General features: G+C 40.6%; 1 protein-coding gene across 3 annotated transcripts in view; it reads left to right on the top strand.

Annotated features, from left to right (window-relative positions):
• Positions 1-15,646, top strand: part of GSAP (gamma-secretase activating protein) — a 44,920-nt gene that overhangs the window by 25,302 nt on the left and 3,972 nt on the right. For all 3 annotated transcript variants that reach the window (XM_062491643.1, XM_062491642.1, XM_062491646.1), the window contains 9 exons: positions 2,975-3,100; positions 3,519-3,574; positions 3,983-4,014; positions 5,542-5,603; positions 7,113-7,208; positions 11,777-11,847; positions 12,412-12,506; positions 13,615-13,734; positions 15,180-15,241. In XM_062491643.1, the coding sequence (XP_062347627.1) occupies positions 2,975-3,100; positions 3,519-3,574; positions 3,983-4,014; positions 5,542-5,603; positions 7,113-7,208; positions 11,777-11,847; positions 12,412-12,506; positions 13,615-13,734; positions 15,180-15,241 (720 nt within the window). The remainder of the gene's footprint in view (positions 1-2,974; positions 3,101-3,518; positions 3,575-3,982; positions 4,015-5,541; positions 5,604-7,112; positions 7,209-11,776; positions 11,848-12,411; positions 12,507-13,614; positions 13,735-15,179; positions 15,242-15,646) is intronic.

The raw sequence follows: 15,646 nt of genomic DNA, 5'->3' as shown, positions 1-15,646 counted from the left end.
ATTAGACTCTGGATACATGACAAGGTTGTTCCATGCAGCTCTTTAAAGATGTGCTTATAATTAGTCATAAAGCATTACTGTTCCTAAAACCTTTTAAAAGCAGTGAAATTGCCCACTGCTCTTTCACTCTGCAGCAGTGCATCACAGCTGTGCTGCACAGATTCATAGGGTTGCTGTCAGGGACTCAGGCTTTGCATGCTTTGCTTGGAAAGGCTGCCCTGAGAACTGGGACACCTGGGAAAATCAGATCTTGAGAAAATTTGTGTGCAGATAATCTCTGTAATTCACTGATGTCAAAGTGACCAGGACTTTAATTTGTCTGAGATTGAACCTCAAGCCCCTGGGGGCACATGCCTTTAGCAGCTATACTTCCTGATTGTGAAACTCATTTCCTATTTCTGTCTGAAACCTAAACAGATTGAAAAGGTCAGAGTTGAGCTAAAGACAAATATTTCCTGCTACTTTTGACGGCAAATTGCTCTAACTCTTGCATGAGGACAAAGATGCTAATGCACAGGCTGAGGTTTATGCTCTGGCTGTTTTGCACCACACCAGTGTCACAAACCCACCACAACTTAAGTGGTCAGATGGTGTTTCAGTTTGTGCATATTGTTGACATCAGGAGTCAGACCCTGGTGACAGTTCTGGTTATGCAAGCAGTATTTCTGTTGCAGAGATTTTATGGCATTTCAGGGAAACAATGTTTAATTGCTACTTGGAGAAGCTTTTTGGAGTTCTCAAGCCCTATGTCCATATTCACATTAAAAAATTGTGCTCTTTGGGTATCAGGTGTTTTTATCACTAAATTCCTGTTCATGAAGATATACTGAGAAAGGGGTACAGTTAGTCCAATAGCTCTACATAAGGATTGCAATTAATAAGTCTAATTCTGCCCCCTTCCCCTTTTTAATCACAAACCAAACTTGCAAGGGTGCAAATAAGTTCAAGCAGAAAGGGAGAAGGCAGGAGGAAGAAGGGAAATAGAGAAAATAGTAGGAGGTCCAGGGGAAGAGTGAAAATAATAATGCAAGAAATCCTGGTGCTGGTCAGAGCACCAGGAAAGAGTTTCTCACTTGTGCTGTACTGAGCCCCTGGGGTGCAGAGTGATGTTTTACAACACTCTCTGAATGCCATCACTGCTGGGGAGAAAAAGCACTATAGTCCAGAGAGACATGGGCCTCTTGAAAGCTGTTGTCACCCCACATCTTTTCCAAGGGGTGTTGCAGAGAGCTCTCTATATTCAGTTAAAAACCCACCACTTATGAAAGGCTTCAGGGGAGCTTTTCATGGATTGCAAACTTGGCAAACTTGGATTGTAAGGCCTTGCTTGACTTGTAGTAATACAATGTCTTTTAGGTGTCATGCTTAGGTGTTAATTCTTGACTCTAGAAATGTCTCCCAAATAAACACCTAAGATGAAGAAGCCTTCTTTTTCTAGTCTTTGCCCTGACAATCCTCAAGAAATAATAGATTTAATTGAAAAAAATCCTTTGCTATAAACTTTTGACTTTTTAATGAGATCTAACACAATGCATCTTTTTTGGGATTAAAAGCAGACAACACTCAAGTCTACCACTTCTTGTTAGAGATTTAACATATGAAAGAAAATTGCTGTCTTGCCACATATCCAACCCCAGTGTGTCCTGAACAGAGTTTTGCAGTGGTAGTGCTGTTGCATGGATTGGTCACTAGATGATGCCCTTATGCTGTATTTAATATTTCTCTAGTTTCATATTGGTAACATTTAGGTAACATTCTGCAGTAGTAGGTTGTAGATCTCATGAGTTAGGTCCAACACAGTGAACATATGGTGCCATACATGATCCTAGTTTGCAGCTGCTAAATATAACTAATATGAAGCAAAACCCAAGATTTATTTTCTCTGCTGCAGCTGCAATGTAAAGTGACAATAGGCACTGGCAGCAAGAGGAAAGTGGCTGGCAGGACTGAGTCTTCGAAACTTATTTTCCTTGACAAATTCTAGTTTATAGTAGGAAGTGGTTTCTTCCTTTTGAAGTTTTCCTTTTCGGTTATTTTTATTGTAGGATAGTTGAGAGGAGAGAGCAAAACCCAGTATGTTAGTGGAAGTGGAGGAATGTTGTGAATTCAAAGCTGTCTTTATTCAAATGTTGTTGCTGTAGTGTCTGTGTTGGGAGATAATGTATATTAAAAGGGGCAAGAACAGCTCATGCCATCTCTTGTTTTTTTTTAAACTGCCAAAGAGAATTGCCTTAATCTCATCTCTTCCTCAGTAATGATTGTGTCTTACCCCCCTTATAAACAGCAGCTTCAAATTTGTATACCCAGTCCAAGAACTAGCTCAGGAAACTGGTTTGGTTTTGTTTAGATTTTGTTTCTCCTGTTTGTTCACCACTGAGTTTAAATTAATTTCAGCATTAGAGTCAAATGCTTCAGAATTACTATGGAAAATTTTGGATTTTGTTTCTTTTCTGGGATGAAGCACTGTTACTTGAGGTTGGTAAATGGTTGTTTGCAATCTAAGTATTAATGCAGCTTGAAAATAGTGGCATCCTGCTGCTGTCATGGCCATGGTGGCATTCCTCTATTTGGAACTACTAGAAACCTGAAATGAGATTTATTTGACCACATATAAACATTTTCATCTAAGTTAGTAGCTTAAGGCTCTTTTTACAGTCAGAGGAAAGTCTAGACAATATAGCCAGTGTAGTCTGTGGTGCAGTTCTTCCCATCTCAAGCATGTAAATAGGTCAGATGAATTGTGACCCAGAAATACTTGTTTCTTTCTAGGCACCAAATCTTGACCTCAAGTCAAGTAAGTGCTACCACTGCCATTCCATCAAGAGAAATTAGTTTTGCTGCTTTGGTTTAACTTTTTCCACTTAGATTGCTTTTACATTAATCACATGTCTTTGCAGTCACTTAGTGGGAGGGTGATGAGGTATTTCTTTAAGAGGGCAGTCTGTGTTCATGCTTTCTCTGCAACACTTTGCAGTTCCAAAACTCCAAAGGCTTCTGGGAGAAACTCAACTCAAATTTGGAGAGTGTGAAGTATGCCGAGCCACACTTGCACTACCACAGTAAAATGCTCAGGAGAGAATGGCATAACCTTTCAGAAGAGGTGAGTGAGAGGTACTGGAGCTGAGACACTGGAACTCTCCAGAGCTGCCTCTCAAATGGGTGTTTGCAATTCAAGCATGGATGAGTTGCCATGTTGAATTTGAAGATAAATAAATGGTAATCTGATTATCAGAAGTGCAAAGACTGGCAGTCATTTCACCTAAGGTGATTGCTTGTAAGTTTTGTTGTCTTAAAATAATGCAAGAAATTAAAGAAAAGCAGAGCTTGCTCTGTATTGTCACGAGGTTTACATGTGTGTAAGTGCCTGTGGTTTTTGGAAGATGGTATGAGGCCCCACTGTGTTTTATTTCCATTCAAAGAGAAAACCAAATTAATTTCTCATCTTCATTCTGTCAGGGAGTATTTTCTTTGGTCTTCTGTTTTATTAATTTTGGGATTTTTGTTTCTTTACAAACCAGAGAGAGGAGAGAAGAAGCACAGCATATTTGAGGAATATTTTTGAAAATGCCAAAAAGTACGTACTGGTTTCTGTTAGATTTACCCCTTCTTGTTTTGAACAAGCATGTTGGAGGAATTAATGTGCCATTTAATTAATTGATTTGGTATCTGATTAGATATCTTTAAAGAGGATTAATCTGGTGAAAATCAATTATTTGAATCCTTGTAATCACTACAGCATGATCTGAAATACAGGCCTCTAGAGCTAGGGAATTTATGGTAGATGTGAAATTATTCTCATGCAACCTAGACAGAATTTTTTTAATGCTATCTAGTATTTTTACTGCATTTAGTCACATGTACTGTTCTCAGATTTCTTTAGCTGTCCTTGAAAGATCAAAGGCTCTTTGGAGTTTTTAATGATGTTATGAAAACCTTTAGAGTATTGCATATGAAACACACTGATTTTTGTTTCAAACCCCAGGGTGCTTTCTCATCTGGACACTTGGGACTCTGGTAAGTAAAACCTTTCTTGATGTAGGCCTTAGCTGTAAGACTTAGGTTTATTAGAATATTTCCATCCAGCTGTTGTTTGCTAAAAATCAGTTGCTATGTGTGTTTTCAGCACAGAAGAGTTTGAGGATTTAAGATGAGAAGAAAACTTTCATGTACTGACTAGGAAGTGCTTGAAAATAAAGTCCCTAGTTCATATTGGATCTAACAACACAAGCAGTAAAATTTGGTCTGCTAAAGGATATCTTCTTCAGGATTTTTCTTGTGGAGTAGAGCATCCATGACACCATGTTACTGTTGAGTCTTGTCCACTTAGTCCAGCTGCCTTTGCAACCTCAGAACTTGTGCAGGAGATTAGGGCTGGTGTAGAGAGAGCAGGCATAATGAATTTCCTTAGGCCAGAAACACTTGAGATTTTTTGATGCCCTGTCACAAATAAGTAAAACTGAATTTAGCCGTGTATTATGTTCCTGCTGTTCACACATCAATGCCTTCTATCAGTGCTGCTGTGTGCTGTGACATGATGCTGATCTAAGTGCTGATCCATCCTTTTATTACCAAGAATTTTCAGTGTCCTCATTTGCAGCCCCTAACAGCAGTCATCCCTGTCACTGCTCAGTATTGCAATGGACTCTGACTGAGAGACTTTGTATCAACTTCGTGAACCTCAGCTTCTTTTCAAAGGTGCTTATTGATAAAGAAGTCAGATGTTTAACTGTTACTAGATAATTTCTACATAGCTGCCAGCCAGTAACAAGCATCAGTGTAGTGTTTCTCTGTAGCTTTGTCCTTGAGTCCTTTAAAATCCAGCAGTACAGGTCTTTGTGCTACTTACTGGTGGTTTAAATATATTTGAAGGTGAGCAAAAACAGGTGAAAATTTTGTAAGAGTTCAGCATTTGGTTCCATAAAATCTTGAGTTGGTTTTATCTTTATCATGACATAGAAGATTGTTTTTCTTTCTTTGTTTTAGTAGACAGGAAGCACTGATTAGGAAATACAGGTTAGGTTATTAATTTCAGTAGGCACTGTAATCTCTTTCCATTTAGTTAGAGAAGTTGTGTTCTTTTCATAATCGTCTGCAAATCTGAGTAACAGAAGCAGCCAGAACATGGGAGAGAATCAGTGGGAGGTGATTCCCTGGACTATTTACTTTCTTTGTAGCCATTTCCTTGGAAAACCCATGCAGCTGCTAGAGTTTGTTTGTAAAAGACAAGATCTAAGTAGCACATTAGCACTGGTGTTACCAGAAGGTTCTCTCTGCCTCTTTGCTCTCTTGAGTCACTACACTGTGATAACTCTTACTTAAATATCAAAGAGAAGAAGTGGATGGCAGACAAAGGGTTATTTTCCATTTTTCAGTTCTCTTATTCAGTCCATGGTTCTTTGGTGTTTTAGTTCTGCAGCTGAGTAGGTCAAACCACAGCTTCTGTTTGCTTGTCTGTTCCTAAGTACTTTTGAAGCTGGTTGAATTTTTGTGATACTTCTCTAGTGCCATGTCCTTGAATGATTGTTGCTCTGTTTGTTACAGAGGCGAGGCTGGTACCTCTCTTTGAAGAGGAGGATTATCAGCAGCAGCTGCTCATGGGACTGGTATGTGCTTTTGTCATTGTGCACTAGAGGATGCACAGGCTCCACCCATGCATGAAGAGTGTCCTTCCAAGTTCCCGTGCTGAGGGGAAGCTCACTGGGGTAGCTGTGGGGCAAACATGGCATTTCCTAAGTTTTAGAGTTCATCGTCATGATATTATCTTGGCAGGTCATCATAAGGCACAGGGGAAAAACAGGAAAAGAAAGTTGATTTTTTCAAAATGCTTTTCCCAGTATAATTTTAGCTAGAGACTGGGAGGTTATCTTAATCTGTCAGTTATTTTGGACTACTTTATGCCTTTAAAAGATATATAAGTAAATTCCTCCCCCACCCAGCTTCTCCCAGTTTGATGAGCAGAGAAGATCTTGCTTCTCAAATGAACACCTTTTTTACTGTTTCTTTTTCCTTCTACCTCACTTTTGGGACTGCTATGGTCGTTCTGAGGTCCCTTCTTCTTCTGTGTTGCTTTCACTAAAGGATCTACTATCCTTTAGCATCTTCTGGGCAATAAATCCCAGATCTATCTCAAATCCTTGTCTGTCCTTCCTCTGTCTAAATACACATCTTGGCTTATCTCTTGTTCTCTTAAAATCAACTAACTCTTTGGCATGCACTAGAAGGTCTCAGCAGTGAAGAACAGATCAACACTTTCTGTCCTTTCTGTTCTCATCTGAGGGAAATTTTCCTTCTTTGCAGTTGTCTCCCTGTTTCCAAGTTTTGCCTCTCATTCTCTGAAGCTTCTCTACATTCCTTCCCCTCCTTTTATTCAGACAGATCCAAAAAGCAGGTCACTTTGTCTATGCCTACCTCATACCTATATTGCTGTCTTGACACACTGAGATTAATCTACATATAAGTTCTGTGAGACAGAGATTTTTATTTACTCCAGTTTTGCTCTAAGGTGCTTAGTAATTCTCAGAAAAGAGCCAGCATGGAATTGAGTTCCAATCTGAAGTTACATGAGGTCATCAAATATTTCAGAAAGGAGAGAGCAGGGAGTGGCATGGACTGTATGTTAACGAACACCCAACATTAATGACGTCACAATTAATGTTTAACCTGAAATTGCCATTAATCACTCTGGTTCTCAGATTATTGGGAACTACTAAAAATTGTACTTGTGCTAGTTTTCTCTATCATAAAATCTCTCAGGTTTATTTGTTTATAATAAGTACTTATATTCTTAGAATTCAATGTTCGTATTTAAGGCCTTCTTTACACAAAGAGGTGTGAGAACTGTAAGCTTTTTCTTTTTTAGTATCATGGAATGTTCAACTTAGTATTAATTTTGCTAAATTTACACCAAGTGCAAATATTTGAATATTCACATCTGCTACTGAGTTTAGCAAGGTTGTGGAGTAGCTTGGGATCTCAGTCTGAACTGGAGTTTTGTAATGGGGAAATGTTTTGTTGAGCCAATGCCTATTGATCAGACCCTGCACCTGCTGCAGCTTTTGTGTCTCTTTGAAGATGCCCAATGACAACAAATTGTTGGCTTTTTTTTTTCCTAGATGGTTGCTCAGCTGAAGGATCACCTTATGAGACACCTACAATATGTTGGAAAAAAGAAGATTGACCAAATAGTTTTGGATTACGTTGCAAACCTGGTTAGTTTGATTTCATAGTCACTATTGTGAGCAAGTGTGTATTTGTTGGATTGTAGGTCCTTGGGTGTGTACCAGTTGTATATAGCATATATTTGGTGGGAAGAAATTATTTTTAAGATATTTAAACATATTTTTCAGCCTAATATTGTATAAATTGATAAAGAAAATTAATATTATTTAAATATTATTAAAAGAGTTGTAGCAGTCACTCAGAATACAGAAGAAAGGGCTTCATTTAAAGCTTGTGCAAATATGTTCAGAAATAAATGTTCTGTGTAAATGTGTGTGTATATATGTGTATATATGTATATATATATATATATATATGTGTATATATGTATATATGTATATATATATATATGTATATATATATATATATATTGTATATATATATGTGTTCTGTACTCCCAGAAATAAAATGGGAACTCATCCTGGACATTTAAGGCTGTTAGATCCATTTAGATCCATTCCATTTCCTGTAGAATACATTGCTGCAGGACTTGAATAATGAAAGTGCCATCAGGGGAACAAAAAAAAGGGATCACCACCACTCCTACACAGTGCCTTCAGTGGGCTGTGCATGTGACAGAAGACAGTTTTGCATGAAGAAATCTTTGTAAACTACTGTGAAAATTTGCTTTCCAAGTTCTGCTTTTTCTGTCTTTCATCTTCTTAAGAGACCTTTAAAAAGAAGAAAAAAAAAGCTATAAAAACCATAGCTGTTGTGCACAGAAGTCTTGTACTTGGTTTTGTCTGACCCGGGATCATATCCTTTAAGTGCAGAATGCAGAGTCTTCAAAAGCTTGGATGGCAACTGTAAATCCTACTCTTTGTGCCATCCCTGCCCAGTGTTCAGTAGAAACTCCCCACAGTGCTGTTTTCTAGGGATGAAAACCTTGGGACACTTACTTGAGGCTACTGATGCCTGCATCACCTCCAAAGTCCTGTGTGAGTCAGTAGTTCTCTCAATGTCACAGTGTTCTCTGAACTGCTGCAGCCCCCCTGCTCTTCCTGACTTTTCAGTCCTCACTTTGACAACTTCACAAGTTGTTTCCCTGGTAACTGGCAAACTTTTATGTATCTGTGTAGGAAAGAAACTAAAACTAGTGGCTGATTAAAATAGGGACAGTACAACGTGAACCAAAGCTTTGTACCTGAACATGGTGCTGGAAAAAGCCTAAGTGGAACACTTTTTCTCCTTTTATTCAATTTTTAATAGCAGATTGTTCATTTGTATTAAAAACGAAGATAAAAAATGTGAAAACATCTATTCAACCTTGATCTGCAAGGCTAAATTATTGTAGGCTAAATCTTGCAGAACCAATCTCAGCCCCTCCTCACAAGCAAACTCTCAGGACTAATTCTCTCAACTCAGTTGACAGGCTTATTCTTAGAAAAGCTACTATAAACAAAGATAACTTGCCTTTAAAAATTGCTTCTGCTTTCTGCTGGTGCATCTTAGATACATTTTGGAAATCTTTTGAAATTATTAATTTTTAAATTTTCATTTCCCTTCATCCTAATTAGATGCTCTTATGTCTCAAACCTTTCAATATCCTAAATGTTTCAGAATTCTTCAGGGAAATGAACTGATTTGATTCTTCCCATAATTCTCTGTACCATCAGTAGTGAGTAGCAGAGCTATTGAAACTAATGGAACAGGAAGAGACTTGAAATTTGTCTGTTTGCTTTAATAAAATATTTTGCATTACATTCAGGAGCCCAGGAGTGGCTGAGATTAGACTCCATGGTGTGTAGTCACTGTGTAAATCAATTGCAGAAGTCAGAGAAGCCAAAACTTGGGAGCACTGAGAGTTTCTTATGAAACAACAGGCAAAGGCTGGTTGCTGTCAGAGAGCTGTGTGTTCTTGTATACAGAGAAGTAACGTGGGGAAGTGTGAATAGCACACTTCAATGGGAATTCCTTATTTGCTGAGGAGCTCTGCAGAGCTGGAGCGTGCCTGGTTCCCAGTCCAAGTGCCTCCTCTCCTGCAGTGGTGATTGTATGTCCACAAGCTTTCTCCTCTGCAATCACTTTATATTAGCTTTGCTCCATATGTTTCTCTCTGTTTTCATGTTAGTGAGGCAGGAAAGGGGAGAAATGACTTACAGAAGCAGTGTGATGTTTTCTGCCCTGACAGCAAGTGAAAGGGGAGGCAGGGTGAGCAGGCAGCCTGTGGCATTGGAAACAGGCAGACCTGAATAAACTGCTGAAGTTCTCTGCAAGTTGCTACAGTAGCAAGGTCTGTGGCCAGCTGTCATCTGATGTAGGCTCAGCTGCAGAGAAACAGTAACAGACACCATTTGGATTTGAGTTTCCTCAGGAGGAGGAGGAGGATGACTGTGTCTCCTGTACTACTGCTCAGGAGGGGATCTGGAAGACAGCAAGACCTTGTCTCACTCTCTTTTCTTCTTTGCTCCTGGTTCTTTTCTTTGACTGCTTTGAAGTGTTTCCTGTAGAAACAGCCAAGGGAGCTGAGTGATGCCTTGGGGCAACAGAGCACTTGTGGTTCCCAATTACTTTAGGGGAACTTCAGTTTCCTTGGCACCATTGCCTGGAACTGTAGATGGTTCAAGACAAGGTGACAGGACTGTCAGCCAAGGCCCTCCTGCATGTGCTGTCTTGCTGTTGGTCATGTATTCTCTCATTAGTTTAGAGCACTCCAAGGGAAATGGCTTCATGTATGTGCCCCAAAAAAACTTCTTATTTTGTGTCTGTTACTCAGTGAAAAATGGCCTCCCCTGGTATGCACGTAGCTCTTAACTTGGCTGCCCCAGAAACCCACTGCTAACCTTGGACAGGAAGCTGCCTGTGCTCCCTCCATCAGACAGATAATGATGCCTTTCTCTCATGCACATTATCTTGTGTGTTACATTCTGGAAAAAAGATTGAGGTGTGGGTTATCTTTATATGTACTTTCTACAATGGCAAGGGTAGATGTTGATCTCCAAAACGTGTTGTGCTGTTAGGGAGGGTGTCACGTCACAAACATTCATGTATTTAAGATGCAAGTATTTTGTGATAGCTTGGGTGATTATGACTTAAGAAGTTGTTAGCTTTCTGTGTTCTGTGAAAGCTGTACAGTTTGCTGTGCTGTTAAGAAAAAATACTTATTCTGGAGTAGCATACTCTTGAAAACCATTTGTGTTGCACAAATAATAGTTGATGGGTTTGGAGCTTGTAAGAACCTTCACTTCAACACTGATCCTTCAGATCCAGTTGCAGTTACTGATGCAGAGGCCTTAGCTGGACCCTCTGTGCTGGCCAGAGGTGAAATTCATTCCAGCAGCAGAGTGGTTCTTGTGACCCTTCTGTAGAAACTGGAAATCCCTCATTTTCCAGGAAACTTGCTATACCCTAGAAGATTAAATTGGATCTTTCCACTGCATCTAGAAAGTGTGGAGATGAGAAGTATTAGGTAGTTATTTTGCATCAGGCAGCTGTCAAGCCTGGCTCAAGCTGTGGTGGATAGGAAAGGTGCTACCTTGTAGAACTTCCTGGCCAAGGTACAGAGGAACACTCAGGAACATTACTGAAGCTGAATATTCCAGTTCTGGCCTTTGCATGTGGATCTCTCCCATGTGTCCTGTTTCTCTATTGCTCAGAGCCTGTGATAAGTCAGACAATGGAGAGGGCAAAGCCTGTGAGGGGAAAAGAGAGTGGGGAAAAAGCATTCCTGGATTCTGACCATCTGGAGGGAGGAAAAGGGTTCCTAACTTCTTGTGGCATCTCTTTGCAGAACAGGGGTCAGAATAGTTTCCTGAGTTTCCTGGGATAGACTGATTGCTGTCCTTTGAGGGCCAGAGATAAAAGGTGCAGAGGAAGTGTCTCAGTTGTGTTACTGAGATGTGGAAGTGGTTACACATGACAGCAATGAGGAAGGTATTTCAACTCTTCCGTGCGTGGTTTCTCTTTCAGCTGCAGAAGCTGAGAAAGGCCCAAGTGAGAACAGGGTTTGTGGCTTTGGTATATTCTGACTGTGTGTGGTGGATGTCAGTTTGGGAGCACGAAGAACAACAACATGGGCCAAGGGATTGTTTCACTTCACTTGGGACAAGAAGGAACTCAATAGATAAGGAGAGGCATTTTCTTGTCTCATTTTTCCTCCTTGCCAGGACTAGATCTGGGATTCCTCCTTCAGACTTTTCTTGGCAAACTGAACATTCCACTGTCTTCAATGTTATCCACTTTTGCTGGGCCCTTGGGACTGTTCCTTGCCAAATGCTCAGCCACTTGGACGTGCTGTTTTTGCTTTCATGGCAAACAAATCTTTGAGAATTTGCTGCAAGAGCTTGAAATCAGTTGTCTCCAAGAAGTGTGTTGAGTTGCTGTATGTCTTGCATGATGCCTTGATAAGATGGAAGCACATTAAACTGCTGGAATTGGGCAATTCCAATTCAAATTTTAATAACTATATATTTTAAGGCCCTAGAGGAAAAAAAATGAAGACTTAGTAGGAGTCCCATGAGAAGTTTTTAACATAAACTGGTGTGTGGAATGAATGAAGGCCAAGGGCCTGCTGTACCCAGGCTCCTGGAAACATCCAGTCTTCTCTTTTTTGTTCTAGCTGAATCTGGTGCATCGAATAATGAAAGAAGTTTGGAGGAGATACCAGCTTCATTCCTGTGTCTTCTGCTTGTGAGCAAGTGATTTCTTACAGTTTTCAGCTTGCCTTTTAAAATACAGGTGTAATGATTTTGGTCTTCATCAGTAATACTCCTCTGAGCAGTCAGTGCTTACGCTGCTGTCAGTGTCAATGTTACTGTCATTTACTCTTCCAAAGGATCCTGCTGGCCCCCTCTAGGCCAGTGTAAATATTAACTACACTGGCTGTGTTATGGCTGGAGTTCAAACTTGCTGATTTTGGAGTGGTCCTAAACTGGGTGGTGGGTGTTAAACACCTATAAAAGCCAGGTCACTTACACCAGCACCCTTTTACCTGTTGCTGCTGATTCCAGGCTCTGCCAAGAGCCTTGTAAATGTGCATCAGTGGGGGGAGGAGACAGGGACACTACAGAGACTTTGTGTATCTGCAGCACTAGGCAGCTGGTGCTGGCTGAGACACCTCAGTAAACAAGGCAACATCCCATGGCCCTTCATCCCAAAGGATTCAGTGCACTCCCAGTATGGCAAATTGACCCTCTCTCCAGGAGAGGGTGGGTGCCTCAGGTTCTGAATGTGTTGCTACTTTTTTAACTACAGTGATGAGAGAGGAAGTGCAGCAGAGTTTGCAGTGTTCCACATCATGAGTCGTATTCTGGAAGCAGCAAATGGCATGTGCATGCCTTTACCTCCTGGTAAGTTCTGTGTTTTGCTGTTTTAATAATGAGCGAGGAGAGCAGTGCTCTTAATTCCTCCCACCACAGCACTGGTCACAGCACGTGTCAAGTTAGCTTTGGCAGTATTGACATCTATTCAAGTCAGTTATAGAGGGAAAGGCCCTTGATAAACCTGTACAAGTGAAATGAACTGACACTAGTTACTAGAAACAGAGAAAACTTAACAGAGGTTTCCAGTGGAGTGCGTGGATGCAGTCTTATCTTAGAACTAAGATTTAGACTCTGTTCATATATATTTTGACAACTGGACTTCAGTGTGAAGAGCTACATGGGAAAATCCTATCCTGTAGCAGGTAGTGTTTTTTCTCATGTTCTTACCTTGCTAATAACTTCCAGTTTTTCCTGAAGGAATTACTTCTAGCCTTGGTGGAAAACCTGGTCTTGATAGTAGACTGTCATTTCTTAGAGCTCCTCATAATTGTTTACAGCATTTTCAAAGCAATTGCTTACTTTCATTAGGGAAAGACATCTTGACATCTTAATATGTTAATACTTTCCAATTGTGTTTGAATCTTTCTGGGTTTTATTTCCTCATCTGTCTTTGGTCGTTGAAACTGCTTTTGGTATGAGTTTGTCCCTCCGTGTGGGCACAAATGGTGCCACACAGTAGTGTTACATGATAACAAGAACATCATCTGGCTGATGTTAAAGAAGCTGAACTGTTCACACTGCCTGTGGGACTGTCTGGGAGGCAATGACATCCTGAGGGTACTGAGGCCTTGGGTTTTCATTAATTAGGAGGAGAGAGGGTGAAAAAAGACAAATTAATAGAACAACATATAAGATATCAGATATAAGGCAACAGCTTGGAGATGTTTAGTGACAGTGTATGACTAATGAGTTTTATTCAATCTCCTTAGCTTTCTTATTTCTGACAAGATTATACTTGAGAGGACATAAAGGATGTCTAAATAAGAATACCTGACTTGATAAATTGATTTCCTCACCAACTATAAACAACCAGAAGTCAAGCGAAGTGATTGCTTTAGCTAGAATAATTCAATTCTCTAATAGAGAATCAGAAAAAACCTACATATTGTACCAAACAAGTTTGTTTCTCTCATAGGTTTTCACACTCTGCACCTGGGTCTTGGTGTTCGATGTCTCCCTCTGCACACCCTCCTGCACTACATTGACAATGGGGTCTTGCAATTGACAGAAACGTGTGTCAGGAAATTGCTGAAAGGTACAGTGAACACGGTGTTTCATTTGTTTCCAGCCAGCTAACGGGGAGTGTTGTCCTTCAAGCCACTCCCCTTGGACACAGGTTTTATTGCCCAGGACACTCAGCTCTTTGTAGAGTGTTGTTTCAGTGAGGGCTGAAGCTGATGGTGTTGCTTACCTGAAAGGGGAAATTAGGGCTCAGGCTATGTTACTGGTCTTACCACAGCACACAAAGAAATATCTGTGTGAAGAGAATTTGAGTTTGTAGCTTTTCCACTTGAGACTTCTTAGGAAAGCAAATACTAAAGATCATCATAGGATTTGATGAGGAGTTTCTGTGACTCTGAAAGTGCATGCCTGTGTGTGAGGAAGTCAGTCTGCTATCCAGTCCTCAGCTTTTGCTTTGTGTTTGGAATGAGAGGAACAGGCCTGTCAGTCAGACCTCAGGGCTGCAGAAGGTTGTGGGACAGATAATTTTGAGTGCCATCACATGGTGTGTGCAGGACAGCCAAGGGTCAGACCCAGCCCATGTGGGTTTGTGAAAGGCAGGTCTTGCTTGACCAACCTGAGCTCCTTCTATGACCAGGGGTGAGGGAAAGGCTCTGGGTGTTGTCTGCCTGGACTTCAGTAAAGCCTTTGACAGCATTTCCCACAGCATTCTCCTGGAGAAACTGGCTGATCATGGCCTGGATGGGAGCACTGTTCACTGGGGATAAAACTGGCTGGACAGCTGGGCCCAGAGAGTGGAGGGGAATGGAGTTACATCCAGCTGGTGGCTGGTCCCCAGTGGGGCTCCCCAGAACTCAGTATTGGGGCCAGTCCTGTTTAATATCTTTATCAATGATGTGGACAAGGGGATTGAGTGCTTCCTCAGCCATTCTGCAGATGACACCAAGCTGGGCAGGAGGGTAGGAAGGCTCTGCAGACAGATGTGAACAGGCTGGACTGATGGGCTGAGGTCAGCTGTGTGAGGTTCAACAAGGCCAAGTGCCGGGCCCTGCCCTTTGGCCACAACAGCCCCAGACAGCATCACAGGCTGGGCAAGAGTGGCTGCAAAGCTGCCCAGGGGGTGCTGAACATGAGACAGCTGTGCCCAGTGATGTGTTATTTCTCTAATGTCCAAGAAAAGGGACAACAAAATATGGTGTATCAATCTGCACCTGATCTTTATAAAGGAAATATTATAAATTTGGAGAGTTGTACTTAGTCAAAGTGCATTTGAGTTACTGTATAAATTGTTACATAAAATGGTGAAGTTATGAACAAATATACAGATATACATTTGTACACATGATACAAATGTAAATAACAGCCCTTATTTATGTAGAATAATGTAAATAATAGTCGACTTTAAATTGAAATTTTCACTTCACTGGTGGGGTGATGTTTATTCAGAATGATTTCATTGAAAGTTTGTTATGTGATTACTGTTTTGTTTGATTTGCTTTTTTCCCCTGTTGCTTATAGATCTGGATGACACTGAACAGAATGAAAAGCTGAAGTTTAGTATTGTCATGAGGCTTCCAGAGGTAACTGATGGCTTTAGATGTAATTTCTTGGATTTTTTAATTGATAGGAAATTCCTCCTTGTGCATAGGGTCAAACCAATGAAAGACTTGGCTATGATTCAGATAGAGCGAGATTCAAATACAACCAGAACATCCACAGTTTCTCCAACTGCTGCTCCTTGGCTTTAGGATACCCTGATAACTTAAATCATAGATTTGTCCATAGTGTTTTACAGAGTGTCCAGTATCCTACAGAAGTTAAAGACTGACACAGTTCTACTGAGTACTCATTTGCAGAAGGCAGTGAGAGTTTAAAGGGGGTCTTTGGGGGTTTTGTGTGTGGCTTTTAGCATCCACAGAGTCTTACTTGTGACCTCTGCGTTTGGTTCTACACACTAAAAAAATATGTTCAACAGCTGGCACAGT

Source organism: Cinclus cinclus, chromosome 4 (genome assembly GCF_963662255.1).
Source record: "Cinclus cinclus chromosome 4, bCinCin1.1, whole genome shotgun sequence".
Taxonomy (NCBI): Eukaryota; Metazoa; Chordata; class Aves; order Passeriformes; family Cinclidae; genus Cinclus; species Cinclus cinclus.
Note: the sequence above shows the minus strand (reverse complement) of the source record. Positions and strands in the feature narration are given on the sequence as shown.